This window comes from Podarcis bocagei (assembly GCF_964188305.1).
Source record: "Podarcis bocagei genome assembly, chromosome: 12".
Classification (NCBI taxonomy): domain Eukaryota; kingdom Metazoa; phylum Chordata; class Lepidosauria; order Squamata; family Lacertidae; genus Podarcis; species Podarcis bocagei.
The window spans coordinates 52,053,317-52,072,078 of NC_138137.1; the positions used below are offsets into that span (position 1 = coordinate 52,053,317).

Below are 18,762 nucleotides of genomic sequence, written 5' to 3' on the forward strand. Positions count from 1 at the left end.
TTGAAAATCAATTAATGCGTTCCTAGGGAAACCGCTTGCCAGGCTGGCGGTGCGGAGAAGGGCTTTTCTCTGCACCGCAAGCCTTCAGGACAGGTACGGGAACAGAGGGGAAGGGGCGCAGCGCTTTCCCTCTGTTCCCGGGGCTTGCGTGGGAGGAGGGTTTTTCCTCCCCACCGCCAACATTCAGAACAGCATTCTGAATGTTGGCGGTGGGAAGGAAAACCCTCCTCCCACCCCAAGTCTTCAGGAAAGCCATCCGATGCCGGGCGGCGGGAGAAGGTGTCCTCCCGCATCGGAGCTTCGTCCCGATGCCGCGCGGTGGGAGGAGACGTTCCCCCTCCGCCGCCCGGCATCGGAGCTTCGTTCCGATGCCGCGCGGCGGGAGGAGGCTTTCCCCCTCCCCCTCCCGGCATCGGAGCTTCGTCCCGATGCCGGGCGGCGGGAGGAGACGTTCCCCCTCCGCCGCCCGGCATTGGAGCTTCGTTCCGAAGCCGGCGGCGGGAGGAGGTCCGAGGACAGTGGGGAAGACGCGCTGCGCTTCCCCGCTGTCCCTGAGATTTCCCTATGGGCTGTCGTCTTGCGAAGCAAGCCCATAGGGAAATTCGTTTTGCGAAGCGCCTCCAAAACGGAAAACCCTTTCGTCTAGCGGGTTTTCCGTCTTGCGAGGCGTTCGTCTTGCGGGGTACCACTGTAATAATGAACAACAACAACAATAAGTTAATCCTGTCAAATTAAAAGGGACTTATTTGTTCACTGTGTGCAGAATTTCAGCCTTAGCATGGTGAAAGTTTTAGTTTTCTCTGTATGAGCCTTCCAAGAAAGGGCCTCACTGAAACATACTGTGAGGTATTTGAAGACCTGACATTGATCAATTGCATGATTTATCTACTGACTAGTGAAATTTGAGAGGCTTCTTTCCAAAGACCAGCACTTTGGTTTTCAAACAGTTTGTGGTTAATTGCTCCTCTTTACAGTATTTGCTGAGTTTGGATAACATCCTATCTGGCCCCACATAGGTATAGGGGAGTAGGATCACATAATCAGTGAGCTGTACACATGACTCCATCAGAATTCTTTTTGTGCCCTATTTATGTGTACGTCCGCTCTTGGGCATTGATAAAACACAGCACAACAAGAAGCTTAACGCAGTCGTAAGTACAGCAACCTTATTTAGAGGAGTTTGTTGTTGTTGTTTGCGGAGTTATCACGGTGCTCAGGCACCCCAATAAAGAAGGGGGCATGAGAAGAGACATGGAAGGAGACATGAATGAACTGAAAGCTTCAGCAAACTGCTTATGCACAGTTGTGTGTCTGAAATTCAGAAATTAAAACTGTAACCTTGGAGTGCATTGCTTCCCCTGAAAAAAGAAGACCAGCTAACCTGGGGAATCCCAATATCTGGGTAGAAATTCCAATGCGGAGAATTTTAGAAGCATCTCCTAGCCCCTGATAAAAGAGTGTCTCTTAACTACAATGAATGTAAAAAAAAATGTAACTGCTGGACTCTTGGTTATTTTCACATTAACTGTCACCTGCCAGCAGGAATTTTGTCAGGCTTCAGCAGAGGGTAAGCAGGCCAGTCCACTCTATCAGTTCTGCTAAAAGACCAATTCTACTGGGCCTTTCCTTCTTCAGCTGCCACCTGACAGCAGACATTTCGTCAGGCTGCTGCAGGGAGAGAAAAGGACGTACTGTTGTCCAGTGCCACTGGGCGCTGACAGGGCAGAAGCCAGGGAGACCAACAACAGGAGGCACCAGAACCAGTGACAGGAAGAGTCAACAAATTCTAGCTTTGTCCCCATCTTCCTCCCTACAGAGTTGTACAGAGATTAAGGAGGAGGAAGCTGCTATGCAGGACAGCCTCCTAAACTGGTTGCAAGTAAGATGGTAGGCAGGTAGGGGGCTGGCTGAGGACAGACTGAAGTTGGTTGGGCATTGCTTCGTTCGCCCTAAAGACTCAACCTCCACTGAGTGCCTCCTCTACTGGCTTTGCTGAGAGATTCATTGTGTTGCATTGTGTTCCAGATCTCCCTGAACTGTTGTTCCCTGTTTTCCTTTCATGTCTGCTTGTGGTGGGAGCTCTCTGCAAATGACCAGTAAGTTGTCCTGTTTATATGCCATGAGCACAATCTAGAATTCTGAACACATTCCACAAGCTTCCTAACCTGGAGTGTGTGTGCGCGCACGCATGCACACACACAAGTGAATGGTCCTTATCGTTCATCTAAAATAAATGGTTTGGAGTGGCTCCCAGCATTTAAATCAGGGTCTATGGGTGCCCCTGTCCCACTAGCACTAATGAACCCATATGGTGATTTAGGCAGAGGAGGAAACCCATCTCTCAGATTGAGGCTGCTACTTTACAAACCACATTGCCCATAAATGGTTGCACTGTCCTCTATAGCTCTCTGAGCTAAAAAGTGCCTGGCAAGTTCAGCTAATCTACGCTGTCCCAAGCTTGTTCTTTTACTTCTTGTGCTCATCTTCACCAAATCTAGATGCTCAGCCCTCGACATCTCTGAACTCTTGAGCTTATGAAGCAGAGTACCATTCAGCCATCACAAACTAAAAACATGTTGCGCCTTTAAGAGGCCTGGAAATGCTTGCTCCATATTTCAGGAGACGGAGGTGGTGATCTGTCTGGAAAGCAGGGTGGTGATGAAACAGGCCCAGAGATAGATGGTGAACGAGAAGACTGAAGAACTAAGATCAGCAGGGTTATAAGACAAGATGGAACCCTATTGGTCCACTGCGTCACCTGACACCTGCTGAGCTGATGCCAGCAATACCACCTCTTGGTCATCAACAGTCCTGATGAATAGTGGAGACCAGGCTGGCAGCTCCCTTTCCTGCCATGACAACAGTGCCTGGGCTTTACTTCTGAAGTCCTTGGCTCAAGACCCCTGGGACCATACATTGACACAGCATCCAGATCTTTTATTCTGATGATATCACCAGATAACATGGATAGCTGGCTGCTGGTTGCTCTTGCGTGGCTTTTCTGCAAGGGGCACACTTGGCAACTTAGCTGGGATGCCTTTGGGATCTGACCTTCCAGTAAGGTATGAAACCGCGTGAATATCTCTTCAGTGGTGGCACAGAAAATTCCAGGCTCTCTCTCGTGATAAATGTATCAGGTGACCTGATTCATCTACTGTCTTGTTCAGAACTAAAGTGAGCAATGCGGTCACAAGCCCTGCATCTCAGGGTCGAAATTTCAGCATAGCTGTTTAGAGGTCAGAGCTCCTAATGTATTTCTCTCCCTCCCTCTTGGCAGCAAGATTTGTTCTGCCAAGCAAGCATGTTAGGAATTTTCAAAATCACACCACAAAACTCCCCTCTGAGTGACAGGTGGCATCACATGGTTCCTTGGTGTCACCTCACATGATGCAACAAGGGTACAATTACATTTTGTTGGCAATTGCCGGGACTCCTGACAGAGTGCCGTTAACGAGACACTCCATCGTTCCTTAATAACTTGCCAAGCCACAGTTTGCTGTATTAACCCCATGACCTTCATTTCCATCTGAAATGCGCCAAGCCATTTTGCAAGATCTAACTGTAAACATCATTATGCAAGGGTGGATAGTCCCGAAACCGTTTCGGCGCGAGTGTGTGGGGCTCATTCCACCCATTCCCTGATTCTATCAGACCCTTGACGGCATTTGTCAATGACACTCCAAATGCAACGAGATTACAGTTGTGCATCATAACGGTGCTAAAGAGAGCTATGCAGACCCTAATTTGGTGGCCGTGGTCAAGATATTCAATTCCACAGGGATGACTAACACAACCTGATGGGAAACTGGCAGCCTCGCCACAGTACTGCAATGTGCCAGAATGCATTTCAGGAAGTATGAATTAATGCCAAAGGCTCAGGAATCGCTGACATGCTTTTCCAGCTACAAATGTTAACACCTAGATGATCACCCATATCTTAAATTCAAGCCAATATGAAGTTATTCTATACTGGAAGTATTCTACTGAGGCCTGGCTAGCTAGTAGGAGAGCTTTGTAGAAACACAACCAGCTTATAGATCTCAATAGAGAAATACATTTAAAGGCTGGGTAAGCAAGGATTGCCATTTGGGTGCCTTCCAAGTTTTTGGACTACAACTCCCATTATCCCTGACCATTGGCCATGCTGGCAGGGGCTGATGGGAGTTGAATTCCAACAACATCTGGAGGGTGCCAGTATAGAGGATTGTAAGGTCTCCTTCTCAAACATACAATTACATGTGAGCGGCTTCTCTTTAGCGCTACCCTACATGGCTGTGGGGTAGGTGAGTGTGTGAATTCTGCAATGATGTGCATGGGTACAATTGCATGAGAAACTTGGGTGGTAGCCCACATGGTTCCATCTCTCTCTCTCTCTCTCTCTCTCTCTCTCTCTCTCTCTCTCTCTCTCTCTCACACACACACACACACACACACACACACACGAGATACCATTCCGATGAAGCTGTTTCCATGTGGTTGCATGTGTGTATGAAGGCTGGCGTTCCAAGCTTTGGGCAAAGACTACAGAAGACGACAAAAATCTCCAGAGCAGGAGCTATAACACACACACAGGCGAATGCTATGTTTCAGTCTCAGGCACACAACACAGAGTGTCCAATTCAAGAGCGCAAGCCTTTGAACCATGGTACCTGAAAGGAGATTCATGGACCCCCAACTCCCTACCATACCACTATCACATGAAAAGGCAACACAAGAGATGCACTACCACCCTCTGAAGCTAGAAGATGACTGTAGTCTTCCAGTTCCTGCCAAGACAAGCTCCTGTGCTGTGTGTTGAGGATACTGAAAAGAGGCCCCCGAGGGTTTCTGTCTCAGTGTCCTGGTGCACAGAGCGTTTTGTGTCCACTGCTATCATCTCTGCCTTTCCCCACCTGAGGTGTGTTCCCTGAGGAAGAGTAAGGAAGGAGGCAGCAGCAATGGAGGCTACTCAAGGGTCTTTGCAAACACAACTCTAATCTGTTTGCTTCTCACAGGCTATGAGCAGGGCTGAGTTTTGTTCTGATCAACTTTGCACACAGTCGACTGGAGGAGTTCATGCTTGTGAGCTTCTCCGATAGGTTTTCTTGCGACACACACAATGAATCTGCAAGAGGAATAACACATGTGGAGGACACCTTCTAGCCTAGGTTCCAGGATCGAAAGGCACAATGTCCTAAACATGAGCCTTGGAGACCCTGAAAACCAGCGGTTGCTGTGAGTGGGAGGACATGGCATGGCGGCAGAGAAACAAGAAGAAAATGCCTTGTCGTACTTACCACCAGGTTGCCAATCACCATGACCAGTAAAAAGACCAGAAGACACAGAGGCTGCCCAGCCACTTTCATACAGTCCCACATGGTCTCGATCCATTCGCCACAGAGGATGCGGAAGATGATGAGGAAGGAGTGGAAGAAGTCGTTCATGTGCCAGCGGGGCAACCGATCCGTGGTGCTGATTCTCGTGACGTGCTTGTAGTACAGGTCCCCAAAGAGCTGCATGCCAACCACGGCGAAAATGAAGACGATGATGGCGAGGACGAGAGTGAGATTCCCCAGGGCACCCACCGAGTTCCCGATGATTTTAATGAGAGTGTTTAAGGTCGGCCAAGACTTTGCGAGCTTGAAGACCCTCAGCTGTAAACCAAAAAAACACAAGCCAACAACTGAGAACTTGCAGACAAACAAACACACAAGACAATTCTGCATCTGGACAAGAAAAACACAGAGGGATGCATTCAAAATGGCAAACCACACAAGGAGATTTGACTAGAAACCCACTGGGTTGGGATCCAGGCTGAAACACTTTTGCTGCAGCTCAGCAGCAGAGGATACGCTTTGCCTGCAAAAGATCTCAGGTTGATTCCCTGGAGAGTTGCTGCCAGTTAATATTGACAATATTAGACATATATGGCTCAATGTTCCAATTCTCTATAAGGCAGCTTCTGATGTTCCTCACACCCAACACAGAGCAGAGAACCCAACGAGTTACTTCACAAAAGAGATACAATGGGCTGCCTGACTACTTTTGATGTACCAGTTGGGTTGATTTCGGTGCAATGGAAGGTTTTTAGAGAGTAGAATAGAACAGGCAGAAACACCCCCCCTCCCCTTAACCAATTAGTCCTAGAGCAGGCATAGGCAAACTCTGGCCCTCCAGATGTTTGGGACTACAATTCCCATCATCCCTAGCTAACAGGACCAGTGGTCAGGGATGATGGGAATTGTAGTCCCAAACATCTGGAGGGCCAGAGTTCTAGAGCATCTTCTATTACAGAAGAGAATATATGTGTTTGGGCAAGAGAGAGGGACCCAAGAAGCCCAGCAAACTAACAGGGGCCCAAAATCTTAGCTACTTATATGTCATGGCCTGCCTCTGGTGCCCCCAGCATATTTAAAGCAAATAGCAAAAGCTACTGGCTCTTCCATAACTGTCCCAACTATTCGCCACAGTGTTGATATTTACTTTGAAAAAAAGCAAACAGACAAATAAATTATTAATCTTGCCAAGTACATTTTAGGTACATTTCAGCACCCTTTTGCCCTATGGGTGCTGCTGCTTTTCGGTGCTATTATCCATCTTCTTCTATGCCTTCAGAAACCTCGGCGTCATTTGCCCACAAACGAGGTCCGGCTGTGGAGGTTCTTGTTTTTTGAGCTTCTGAGACATCGTCACACTGGTGTTGTGTGACACTGGCAAAGTCATGTGGGTCACCAACCAAGCCAATTGGGTGACATGTCAGTGTGGACAACTGAGGACAAAGACTGCAAGTGCCATGTAGGAAAATGGAAAAATAATGCTGAGAATAAGCACATCAAAGCAACATGAATATGCTCCTCAGAAAAGTGCAAGAAATAGCCTCCAAAGGAAGGCATGGTGCAATGTATATGAACGTAGACACCAAACATAAGTAAGCTGTTTCAGCTTAGCCATAGCAGGTTACCCTTTAGTCTGAAAATTGTTACTTTCATATAGTCTTATTATGAAAAAGAGAAACAAGAAGTCATTTTTTAAATAATGCACGACAGAGCTGCAGTTTTCAGGTGAAAGAGTTGTGTGATTAAACAAATTCCCTCTAAAAACTGGTAAAAGGTGTTGCAATGGGTGTGCAAGACAGAGACAGACAGACAAGCAGACGTAATACTTTACCAGTCTGAAGGAGCGTAACACAGACACATTTCCCATGCTGGAAAGACTTAGTTCCATCAGGCTTAGCGTGACAATTATACTGTCAAAAATATTCCAGCCCTGCTGAAAGTAGTAATAGGGATCCAGAGCTATGAGTTTGAAGACCATTTCAGCCGTAAAAATCCCAGTGAAGACCTGTGGAAAGGAACAGAATGCTAAGCTGTAAGCAGGCTTCTCCTGTCACAGGTGGCTCCCCGCAATGATGAGAGCACAGCTGGAGGAAGAGGGGTGCTTTCCTCCCAAAACTCCCTTTCCCACCTGCCGCAGGGCGATAGAAACTTTACAGTTTTAGACAAACACCCAGAGCCGTCTTTCCCATTGGGGTTAGTGGTCCATTGCACCAGGGTGCCGGCCTCTCAGGGGCGCCCTAGCGAGTGGGGGAGCTGCATGACTTTGCCGGCAGCCTCCCCTTTCCCTGCACGCCCACCAGTTGCGCCCCGCCAACTATATGGCTGGCGGGCGAGCAGCTTCCTTCACAAGCCTCCACAGGAGGAGAATGATCCCCGCAGAAACCTAGGCCTTCTTGGTAGTGGCGCCCGCCCTGTGGAACACCCTCCCACCAGATGTCAAAGTGATAAACAACTACCTGACATTCAGAAGTCATCTTAAGGCAGTCCTGTTCAGGGAAGTTTTTAATGTGTGACATTTTAGTGTATTTTTGGTCTCCGTGGAAGCCGCCCAGAGTGGCTGGGGAAACCCAGCCAGATGGGCGGGGTACAAATAATAAATTATTATTGAAGGTGATTGACTACATGGAATTGGCAGAAATGACTGGCAGAATCCGAGACCAGGGAGAAGAGATGGTGAAAGAAGACTGGAAGAAATTTAAAGACTATTTACAGAAATATTGTAAAATTAATGAATGCTAGAAGGATGTTGGATAGAAACTAAGGGGTTTCCAGCTGCAATGCTTTAGGAGATATGAAAAAAAAAGGTTTACAAATGGGTAAAAGCTTAATGGTAAGGATTTGCTGAACTAACAAATTGAAGTGGAATACAAAGAAGGGAGGTATGAGGAGGTCTGGGGAAATAAGTGTAAGGAAGATATGTTCTGGAAAATTATTTGTTTTTTAACTGTTTTTATGTTGTATTTTGTATTTTGTTTCTTTTTATTTTTCATTTTCATTGTTATATTTTAAAAAACTTTAATAAATATCTTTTTTTAAAAAAAACCAAATAATAAATTATTATTATTATTATTAGATGGAAGAGCATGTCCGCCAGCACATTTTCCTGCTTGATTGCCGCCGTCACACTGGGGATCGGGGCCGTGGGGGAGGCAGAGGACATTTTCCACCACCCCCTCCCTTGTTTTGAAGTTGCCGGGTGGGGGGCGTGCCAGAGGGATCTTTGCACCACAGTGCCAGATATGCTTAAGACGGCCCTGCAAACATCTGAGCTGTTTGAATCATGAACTCTTAATCTCAGGGGCAAGGGTGTGAGCCCCACATTGGGCAAAAGGTTCCTGCATTGCAGGGGGCTGGACTAGGTAACCCTCCTGGCACACGCCAACTCTACAATTCTGTGAGAGTAACTGGGTCCCTTCTGGGCTCACTCCACACATGCAAAAGCATGAAGTGGGGGTAGAAAAGGGTTCGGTTCAGGGATGCACGGCTGAAATTTGAGACCTTCTGGAAAGAACATATGTTGCATCTCAATGAGACATGACCTATGCCCTGCTGCATTCCACAATGGCATCCCAGCCCATAATGCCACCTGCAGCTAAAAGCAGTCCAGTCTAGTCTAGCACCTCAAGATCCTGCCACTTTATTTTGATGCAAGGCTGGACTAAGTCTTAGAGGGTTTTAACAAAATAGTCTTTATCAATAGTATTTCTTAAGAGTGCTGAATGGCACTTTTTAGCGGGAAGAAACTCCAATGAAAATCCTCATTATTACATATTTTTACATAGCTGCTTATTTGTATATATTTTAAAATTTCATATATGGGTGTTGTTGTTTTTATGGCCTATATTTGCAATGCCTAAAAATGGTTTGGTGAAGTAAGTAAAGAATTTACCGTATTTTTCGTACCATAGGACGCACTTTGTTTTAGAGGGGGGAGAACAAGAAAAAAAAAATCTCCCCCTCTCTGCCGAGCGCCCCTTCAGTGAAGCGGCAGGAGGCGCTGCGCAGAGAGGGGGAGAACTTTCCCCCTCTTGTTTTCCCGCTCTAAAACAAGGTTCCGTTCAGGCGGCTACCTTGGAAGCCTGGAGAGCGAGAGGGGTCGGTGTGCACTGACCCCTCTTGCTCTCCAGGCTTCAGGTTCCTTTCGACCTGCTCTTTGGGGCTGGCGGGGGGAAGCCCACCACCAGCCCCAAAGAGCAGGTCAGGGAGCAGCGGAAAGGTGCAGCGGAGAGGCTCCTGCCCTAGCCGCACGTCACCTCTCCAGCCGGGAGAGGGTCGCGGGGGGCTGCTTTAGCCCCGCGTGCACTCTCCCGGCTGGAGAGGTGACGCGGGGCTGTAGAGGCTCCTGCCATAGCCGTGCGTCACCTCTCCAGCCGGGAGAGGGTCGCGGGGCTATGGCGTCTTCGCTCCATAGGACGCACACACATTTCCCCTTCATTTTTGAAGGGGAAAAAGTGTGTCCTATAGAGCGAAAAATACGGTACATAAGATTGGATGCCATACAGTCATTAGCCATGTTAGCTAAAAAGAACTTCAAGATTCCACTGTGTTAAGTGATGAGCATCCGCAGGCAACTGGCCAACCACTATTGCAATCTTTGGCCCTCCAGATGTTTTGGACTACAATTCCCACATCCCTGACCACTGGTCCTGTTAGCTAGGGATCATGGGAGTTGTAGACCAAAACATCTGGAGGACCAAAGGTTGCCTATGCCTGCACTATTGGAAGCAGGATGCTAGGCTGGACAGGCCCTTGTCATTCCGGTTCCCCCTGCCTGAATGCACTGCATCCATGTTGAGATGAATCTTCTTACCAGATTACCGATGTTGAGCACGTTCTCGAATTCCTCCGTCATCTTGTAGTGATCCATGGCCATGAAAAGTGTGTTCATCACAATGCAAAGGGTGATGGTGAGGTCACTGAATGGGTCCATGATGATGAACCTCACTTTCTTCTTGATCAGCAGCCACAGCGGGCAACACTCCCAAATGAGAAAGCGGACGGCAAAATGATTCCAGCAGGGGGGACACTTCTGTTGGGATTCCTCAAGCTCTAAGTGAGAAGGAGCAAGGCACACAATGCAGGGGTCAGAGAATGGCAAGCAAGCAAGGAAATGGACACATTCCATTAAGCTTTTAAGCTTCTAAATTCGGCTGTCAAGCCTCTCCATCCAGCCACGCCAAGGCCGCGTCCTTCAAGCTGCCATGGCTCTGCACCTTCCACAAGTGCTTTCTCGCCCGGTTGGAATATTATGTCCCTGAACTGTGGGGATGTGGCTGTAGGTGGAGCTCTGAATTCTGCATGGCTGCAATGCAGCCTACATAAGTCAAAGTAGGAGTTATGTCTGTTGCTCTGCTCACAATTGCTTCTGGCCCTAACCATCATTGGCAAGTGCCCCCCAGGAAGTCTGCTCAAAATGGAATGCAGCCACCAGGCTTACAAAGGCCCAGAACCTCTGATTTAAACCCAGTTATATTTCTTCAAAGGGCAAGCTCTATCTAGAGCTTGCCGATCAGAAGGTCGGTGGTTCGAATCCCTGCGACGGGGCGAGCTCCCGTTGCTCGGTCCCTGCTCCTGCCAACCTAGCAGTTCGAAAGCACGTCAAAGTGCAAGTAGATAAATAGGTACCACTCCGGCGGCAAGGTAAACGGCGTTTCCGTGCACTGCTCTGGTTTCGCCAGAAGTGGCTTAGTCATGCTGGCCACATGACCCGGAAGCTGTACGCTGGCTCCCTTGGCCAATAAAGTGAGCTGAGCGCCGCAACCACAGAGGTGGCCACGACTGGACCTAATGGTCAGGGGTCCCTTTACCTTTTATATTTCTTCAAAAGGACAACTTACACCTTCAGGTGCGTTTCTTCATTTCGATCATCTGCTATTGCTATTGCCACTGCCGCCACCACGCAAATATTAATATATATAATAATATATTGTCTGCTAAGTTCCACAGCAAGTGGCAGAGCACATGCTTGATTCATTTATTCATTAATTGCTTTCATTTCTGCCCCGCTTTCGATATAGAACACTTGGCAGCTTACAACAGAAGCATACTTTAAAAAAACACCCATATTTACAAAGAACCTTAGAACAAACACATTGCCGAAAATACAGTAAACAGAGACTATAATAGCTCTCTGCAGAATCATACTAAAGAAATGACATTCAAAAGCCTGCCACTTGCTCTGCAGTTCAGTAGAATGGAGGCAAAACCACCCCAAAGCATCCATTGGCAAGAAAGAAGGCTAAAATTGTGGCAGTATCTGGACTGGAGCCTGGATAGCTTAGTTGGTTAGAGCGTGGTGCTGATAACACCAAGGTTGCAGGTTTGATCCCCATATGGGCCAGTTGCATATTCCTGCATTGTAGGGGCTGGACTAACTTAGGCATAGGCAAACTCCGGCCCTCCAGATGCTTGGGACTACAATTCCCATCATCCCTGACCACTGGTCCTGTTATGGCTGGAGTTTGCCTATGCTTGGACTACCTGATCCTTGTTGTCCCTTCCAACTCTACAATTCTATGACCTCATTCTTTGCAGTAGACATGAATTACTGCTAGCGTTAGCCAAAGAAAGACAGCAAATATAGTTTTTTGAAGCAGACATGCAAGATCAGTCGCATATAGTCTAATCTATATAATAATAATAATAATAATAATAATAATAATAATAATAATAATAATAATACCCCACCCATTTGGAGTATATCTATCTATCTATCTATCATCTATCTATCATATATCTATCTATATGTATCATCTATCTATCTAGTTATCTCCCGCTTGGACTACTGCAATGCGCTCTACGTGGGGCTACCTTTGAAGGTGACTCGGAAACTACAACTAATCCAGAAAGTGGCAGCTAGACTGGTGACTGGGGGCGGCCACCGAGACCACATAATACCAGTCTTGAAAGACCTACATGGGCTCCCAGTACGTTTCCGAGCACAATTCAAAGTGCTGGTGTTGACCTTTAAAGCCCTAAACGGCTTCGGCCCAGTATACCTGAAGGAGCGTCTCCACCCCCATCGTTCTGCCCGGACGCTGAGGTCCAGCACCGAGGGCCTTCTGGTGGTTCCGTCATTGCGAGAAGCAAAGCTACAGGGAACCAGGCAGAGGGCCTTTTTGGTAGTGGCGCCCGCCCTGTGGAACGCCCTCCCATCAGATGTCAAGGCAATAAACAACTACCTGACATCTTAAGGCAGCCCTGTTCAGGGAAGTTTTTAATGTATGATATTTTAGTGTTTTTTGGTTTCTATGGAAGCTGCCCAGAGTGGCTGGGGAAACCCAGCCAGATGGGTGGGGTACAATTAATAAATTATTATTATTATTATTATTATTATTATTATTATTATTATTATTATTATTATCTATAAGCAACAACACAGACATATAATACAGTGAGAAGAGCCATAGCTCAGTTGCAGAGCACATCTGTTGGAAGCAGAAAGTCCAGCTTCCACCCTGGTGCATCCAAGTGAGCAGACCAGCCAGCAGTGAAGCCAGACACCTCTGTCGGGAACCCTAAAAGGCACTGCCAGTCAAAGGAGATGGTCAAACAGTCTGACATGCACGACGGCAGTTTCCTGCATTCCACTATTGGTTGTTGTAAACGAAAGCGGAATTCAACCTTGTCCAAATGACCTTGCTTCCTGCCGCTTGGCCAACTTTGGCACCACAGTGTGACATGGCAAATAACCGCGTCAGCTATATGTCTGTTCCTTACTAGCTTTAGTTTCTGAAAGCCACGGCAGTCATGACAGCCTTTGTTAAAGGTGACCCATGCAGAAATGCTTGGGCCACTGCCATCTTACACTTCTTGGTGGTTGATATAGAATTTAACAAGATCTCTCTCTCTCTCTCTTGAGCAGAGCAAGGTCAGGAATCACTGGATTGTTTAGATAAAAATCCCCCAACCCCAAACCACACCATCTTCTTCTCAGGCCTGATCCAGCATATGTAGCAGAACACTAAGGTGGCAATGCACTGCATCATTTCTGAATATAGAGAGGAGGGTTGAGACAGTCACAATTTTAAATAAGTTCCCAAATTAAAACCAATCCCCAAAATCTTGCAAATAGAAAGCCAGCAGAGCAGGCAAACTGCTGGATGAGAACATTTCTCTGTGCCATATTCATTTTTTATATGTTTGTTTTCTGCAGGTAAAAGGTGGGATGTAAATGTTAAGAAGATAAATAAATAAATGTTTTATTCCCCACATGGTGTTTGAACTGGTGCAGTCCACTATAAAACGCACACCGCACACACCAGCCTCAGACAAGAACTTCCAAATAATAGCAGAAATTTCAGACATTTAGCCAGATTCCATTTTGGAGATTTTTGTGTGGGTGTGCAAAGCTTCTTCCCTTCGTACGTTCATAATTAGCAGTGTTCATGCAGCGCTGATAGCACAGCACATCTATCAGCTCCCTCTACAGAAAAGCAAACCTTGGAGGAGGATTTCTGAGGGCAAATCCTTGCACCCAAAGTTGGGCAGGAGATGTAGGCAGGAAATGCAGACAGACGTAATCAATAAATAATATTTAAAATGGAAGAGGAAAGGAAGGATCGTCTGATACCTAAATTAAAACGGTTGGTGTAAGAAATATATTTTTGAAGACATTTTGCCTCCACAAGGAAGACTTTTGGCCAAAATGGGTTGGACAACCTTTAAGCTCTAAATCAGGGTTTCCCAAACTTGGGTCTCCAGCTGTTTTTGGAGGACAATTCCCATCATTCCTGACCACTGGCCCTACTAACTAAGGATGATGGGATCTAAATTATGTGTGTATGTATGTGTCTTCTGATGAGCTGAGTAGATGATGATGAATCATGGGGGTGTGGAGTGTGTGTATTCCACAGTGCTTAGTTTGTTTTGGGCTGTTAGTTTGTTAATGTTAATATTGTTTTGCAGATTATGAGTGCTGTAATGCTTTTGAATTTCATAACATGACTCTTCTTTTGGTTGTGCTGTTTAGCCTGTTTTTAAACTGTTCTGTTAACAGTGTTTAATAGAAGGTGGTTGTTTTACGGATGATTTGTTAGTAAGATTTATGTTGTAATTGTGATGTTCCACTGTGTTATTATTTATTGCATGTAAGCCGCTTTGTGACTCGTGTGAGCAAAAGGTGGCAAAGAAATATAATAAATGAATAAAAATGAATAAATTGCCACAGCCTGGCTGTGAACCCACTGACTTCTGAGAAGGCGTGTCTAGGACTGCACTGCCAAGTACCCAAACCAGGTTTCCATGGAATTGAGAGAAGTAGGAGTATGCCTTCAAATTTGGGAGTGTGGGAGGGAAAGGCTTAGAACTGGTCAGGGGAAGGAAGTTCAAAACGCAACCACAGTAATGTTCTATGGAAAGTTAAAAGGGGAAGCTACACGGGCATCTCTTGCAGATGCTCCCACATCAAAGGTCCTATACGGTGCGAAGCAACTGAGCTAGATGGACCACGGCCTGCCATTCTCTCAAGATTCTCTCTTTTTCCCCCATAATTTTTTATTCATATTTGCACATATATACAGGAAAAACATAAAGAAAAAATCCACCACATACCTTATACAAATTATATCCACTTCACAAATCATAAATAAAATATATAACTGAGTTAGTCTCAACTGAGCCTTGGACTTCCCTCCACTCCTTTGGTAAGTATCGAATAAATTATATAGTCGCGTACTTTTTAACTCTTTTACATAGGCCTTTCCCGCTGTTAGAGTTATTTCAACCCCGCCAGTGTCACCTGAGATTTAGATTCCATATACATTAAATATTTCTTCCAATTATCATGAAATTTCTGTTCGTCTTGGTCCCTTAATCTTCCTGATATTCTATCAAGCTCAGCATAATTTATCATTTTAACCTGCCACTCACTTATGCTAGGTATATTCTCTCAAGATTCTCTGAGTGTACTTAAGAGAGAGCAGCTGGACTTAACGTCTTACCTTCCATGGCGCTGGTAATGATACTGACAGCACTCACAGCTCGTTGCCTTTGGAAACGTTCCTCAGATTGATCCACAGAAAGGCGGTGGGGTGACAGAAGCTGCTTCTTGTTCACTTCTTCAGATGGAGTGGTCTGTTTCAACAAATGCACCCAGTTAGCAACATGTAAATCCCGACTGTTTTATTAAATTGCCGGTTGGTTTCCATTTTTGGCCCTTCCAAAAGAAGCAGATATACTAGAGGAGACTAGCCTTTTATTATCGTATGGGATAGCTCAGTTGGTAGAGCATGAGACTCTTACAAAAATACAATAATCTTTATTGTCATTGTCCCATACAGAACAATGAAATTGAAGAAAAAAAATCTACATAAGACATTCAAAACCAACAAGCCTGCTATCTCAGCTATCCCAACCTGGTTAGTCCCCTAAAAACTCTGATACCCCATTTTTAAATACAATATACTCCCATAGAGACTACCTTACACTGCATTTAAAACCAAAATCGCATTTGGATAGAAACTGTTTCTCAGGCGGCTAGTCCTAGTCTTTAGAACCCTGTACTTTCTTCCAGAAGGCAGAAGCTGAAAGAGATCATTTTCAGGGTGTGCACTCTTTCAGGGTTGTGGGTTCAAGTCCTCACTTTGAGCAAAAAGATTCCTGCACTGCAGGGTGTTGTACGGCCCCTTCCAACTGTACGATTCTATGAGTTCTAAGGAAGACAGTGATCACTTAGCCTTTTCAGCTGCAGTTGTGTACAACAACATGTTGATAGCGGGAGGGGATATACATTAAGGTACCTGATAAAGCTTGGAAGGAGAGTCTATGCCTGGTGCCTAAAGGATAACCATGCTGGTGCCAGGCAGGCCTACCTGGAGAGGGAAATCCACAAAGAGTGCTGCCACCACTGAAAAGGCTCTGTCTTCCTGGTTGCCACCTGCCTTACTTTGGATAGTGGTAGCACTTGGCAGAATAAGGTCTGAATATGACCTCAGCACAAAGTCTGGTTGATATGGGAGCTGATGTTCCTCCAGAGAACCTAGTCTTTCAGCTGTTTATGGCCTTTAAAGGTAAGCACCAGCACTCCCAATTTTGTTTGGAAATGGACCAGAAGCCAGATGGGAATAGAGTGTGTGATATACATCTAAGGAAGGAAGGGCAAGGAAGGAAACATGACCTAGGAATTAAACTAGGCCCACAGGTCCCAAGGGAGAGTTCTGTTGCCTCTTGGCATAGGAAAATGTGCCAAAGGTGCATTGCTTCATCTATTAGCCTCCTACAGATTGACTAAAAACCTAGGCAGGAAAAGTGTGAAGAAGCTAGAAGAGGGGGAATACACCAGGGAGTGAGTGGACCACATCTCTCTCCATTTGGACTGATTGAAAACGTTTCCCACTTGAATTGGTCTAATACCATGGAGACAAATAAATTGCTTTACAATTTACATGTAAATGAAGATCCATAGCACTATCAAGTGCATCTGTCTTTTGAGAGCTTGCGGTTGGAAAGTACGGCAACAAGGAGAGAGGCTGCACTCTAAAGCTATTTGGGCACTGGTGCATCTTAGGGGTGGCGGCAAATTTCAGAAGAGTGGCAGTTTGTAGACCTCACCTGCGTTATGAGCCTCTGAAGCTCAGGTCTGAGCCATAATAGGTTCAACACTGCTACCCGCCAGCCCTCCCTTACGAAAGCAGGGAGTGGTGTTGGGGAGGACTGATAAAACTTAGGCATGGATATCCGGGGGATTTTTCAACAGCATCGTTTGCTACAAGGGTACACAGTACCATTCCTGGAACAATCCACTAAACAGGCAGGCATGGGAAACAACAACTTCCACACATCTAGGAAGGCCTAGGACCCACGTACCTAAGGGGCCGCCTCTCCTGGTATGCCCCGCAGAGGACCTTAAGGTCCACAAATGACAACATTGTGGAGGTCCCAAGTTGCAAGGTGGTTAGATTGGTCTCAACTAGGGCCAGGGCCTTTTCTGTACTGGCCCCGACTTGGTGGAACGCTCTGCCACAAGAGACCAGGGCCCTGCGGGACTTGACATCTTTCCGCAGGGCCTGCAAGACAGAGCTGTTCCACCAGGCCTTTGGTTTGGACTCAGTCTGACCCTTATGTTTCCCTCCCCTTATGGTTTTGATCTATGGGCTACTTTTAAAATAAGGCTGCATTTTAAATTGCATTTTAACCTGTATTTTAAATTGGTTCCCCCCCCCCCCATTATGTTTTTACTGTAATTTTACTGTTGTTAGCCGCCCTGAGCCCAGCTCTGGCTGGGGAGGGTGGGGTATAAATAAAATTATTATTATTATTATTATTATTATTATTATTATTATTATTATTATTATTATTATTAGCATGTTAAGGAGCACCAAGCCCTAAGGATGAGTCTAACAATGCCCACTGTGCAGAGACTAGAAGGGGAAGCTGGGAGCTCAACCTCCTCTGAGCTCGGTTTTCCAGAACTCAGAAAGACTCTGAGCATTTTCTGGGAATTTTCCAAGAAAGCTCAGAAAAAGCAAAGTCATTATGAGGTGAGCCAGGTAAAGCTCGCCCATCAGTGACAAAGCTTTAATTTGCCATGTACATTGGGAGCTTTTAAAGCATTAAAGATTGCTTAAGCAGGCTGCAATGTAAATGACAGACCTAATGCAACACAAGCACCAGAAATTGATGAGACTCGGGATGTAGCATAATGAACTATTGGCCTCGAACATGGAGGATTATATCCCAGAATGTCATCACCTGGGAGTTCTCTCTGCAAAGAAATGAAGCACCAACCCAAGACTGAGAAATTTTGCCAGCCGGATCAAAACCCTTCTTGCTTGTCCTTAAGTCCTTCTGAAACTTTTACCCTCTCCATTTGCTTGGGGCAACATCTAATGGCAACTTGTTTGTTACCCAGTTCAGGAAAGGCTTTGTAGTGGAGCCTGGCACTTTTTTGTTTCTGTGTAGACTGAGAGCTTTATAGGACATGCAGACCCCACCTCTACCAGGCTTTCATCCAGGTCCTGATCCAGGCAAGTGTTCACATGAGTTTCCCTCTCCTCCCAAGTTGACGCACATACACCTAGCCAGTACTTTGCCTAAAGCTCTTGTCTGAAATCCTTCCTCCTTTGCTCTTGAAGCCTTGGGGGTGACAAGGAAGAGGAGTCATAAGACCATAAGAAGAGTCTACTGGATCAGGCCAATGACCCATCCAGTCCATTCATTTGTCTAATCCTGCCCCCGACAGCAATAGAGAACAGGCCTCCTCCATCTTCTTCATGACAGCCCTTCTTATTTTTGAAGATCAGTATCGTCTCTCCCCCACTAAATTTATGTTCCCCAAGCTAAGCAGACCCAGTGCTTTCAACTGCTCCTGTTAGGACTTGCCCCAAGGTGGGCAAGCGGTGACATGCCAAAGGCAGCCGTTAAAAGGTTCAAATGGACAGAGGCAGGTTGTGGAATCCAAGGCAGGCAACCAGGGGGTTGGGTTCAGAAGGGCAACACTATAGGGAGA

General features: G+C 46.2%; 1 protein-coding gene across 7 annotated transcripts in view; it reads right to left on the bottom strand.

The window, feature by feature from the left end:
- Positions 1-18,762, bottom strand: part of LOC308569496 (sodium channel protein type 5 subunit alpha-like) — a 223,573-nt gene that overhangs the window by 114,486 nt on the left and 90,325 nt on the right. For all 7 annotated transcript variants that reach the window (XM_081163454.1, XM_081163452.1, XM_081163453.1 and 4 more), the window contains exons 12-15: positions 15,257-15,389; positions 10,126-10,364; positions 7,147-7,320; positions 5,277-5,633 (exon numbers count right to left, since the gene is read on the bottom strand). In XM_081163454.1, the coding sequence (XP_081019580.1) occupies positions 5,277-5,633; positions 7,147-7,320; positions 10,126-10,364; positions 15,257-15,389 (903 nt within the window). The remainder of the gene's footprint in view (positions 1-5,276; positions 5,634-7,146; positions 7,321-10,125; positions 10,365-15,256; positions 15,390-18,762) is intronic.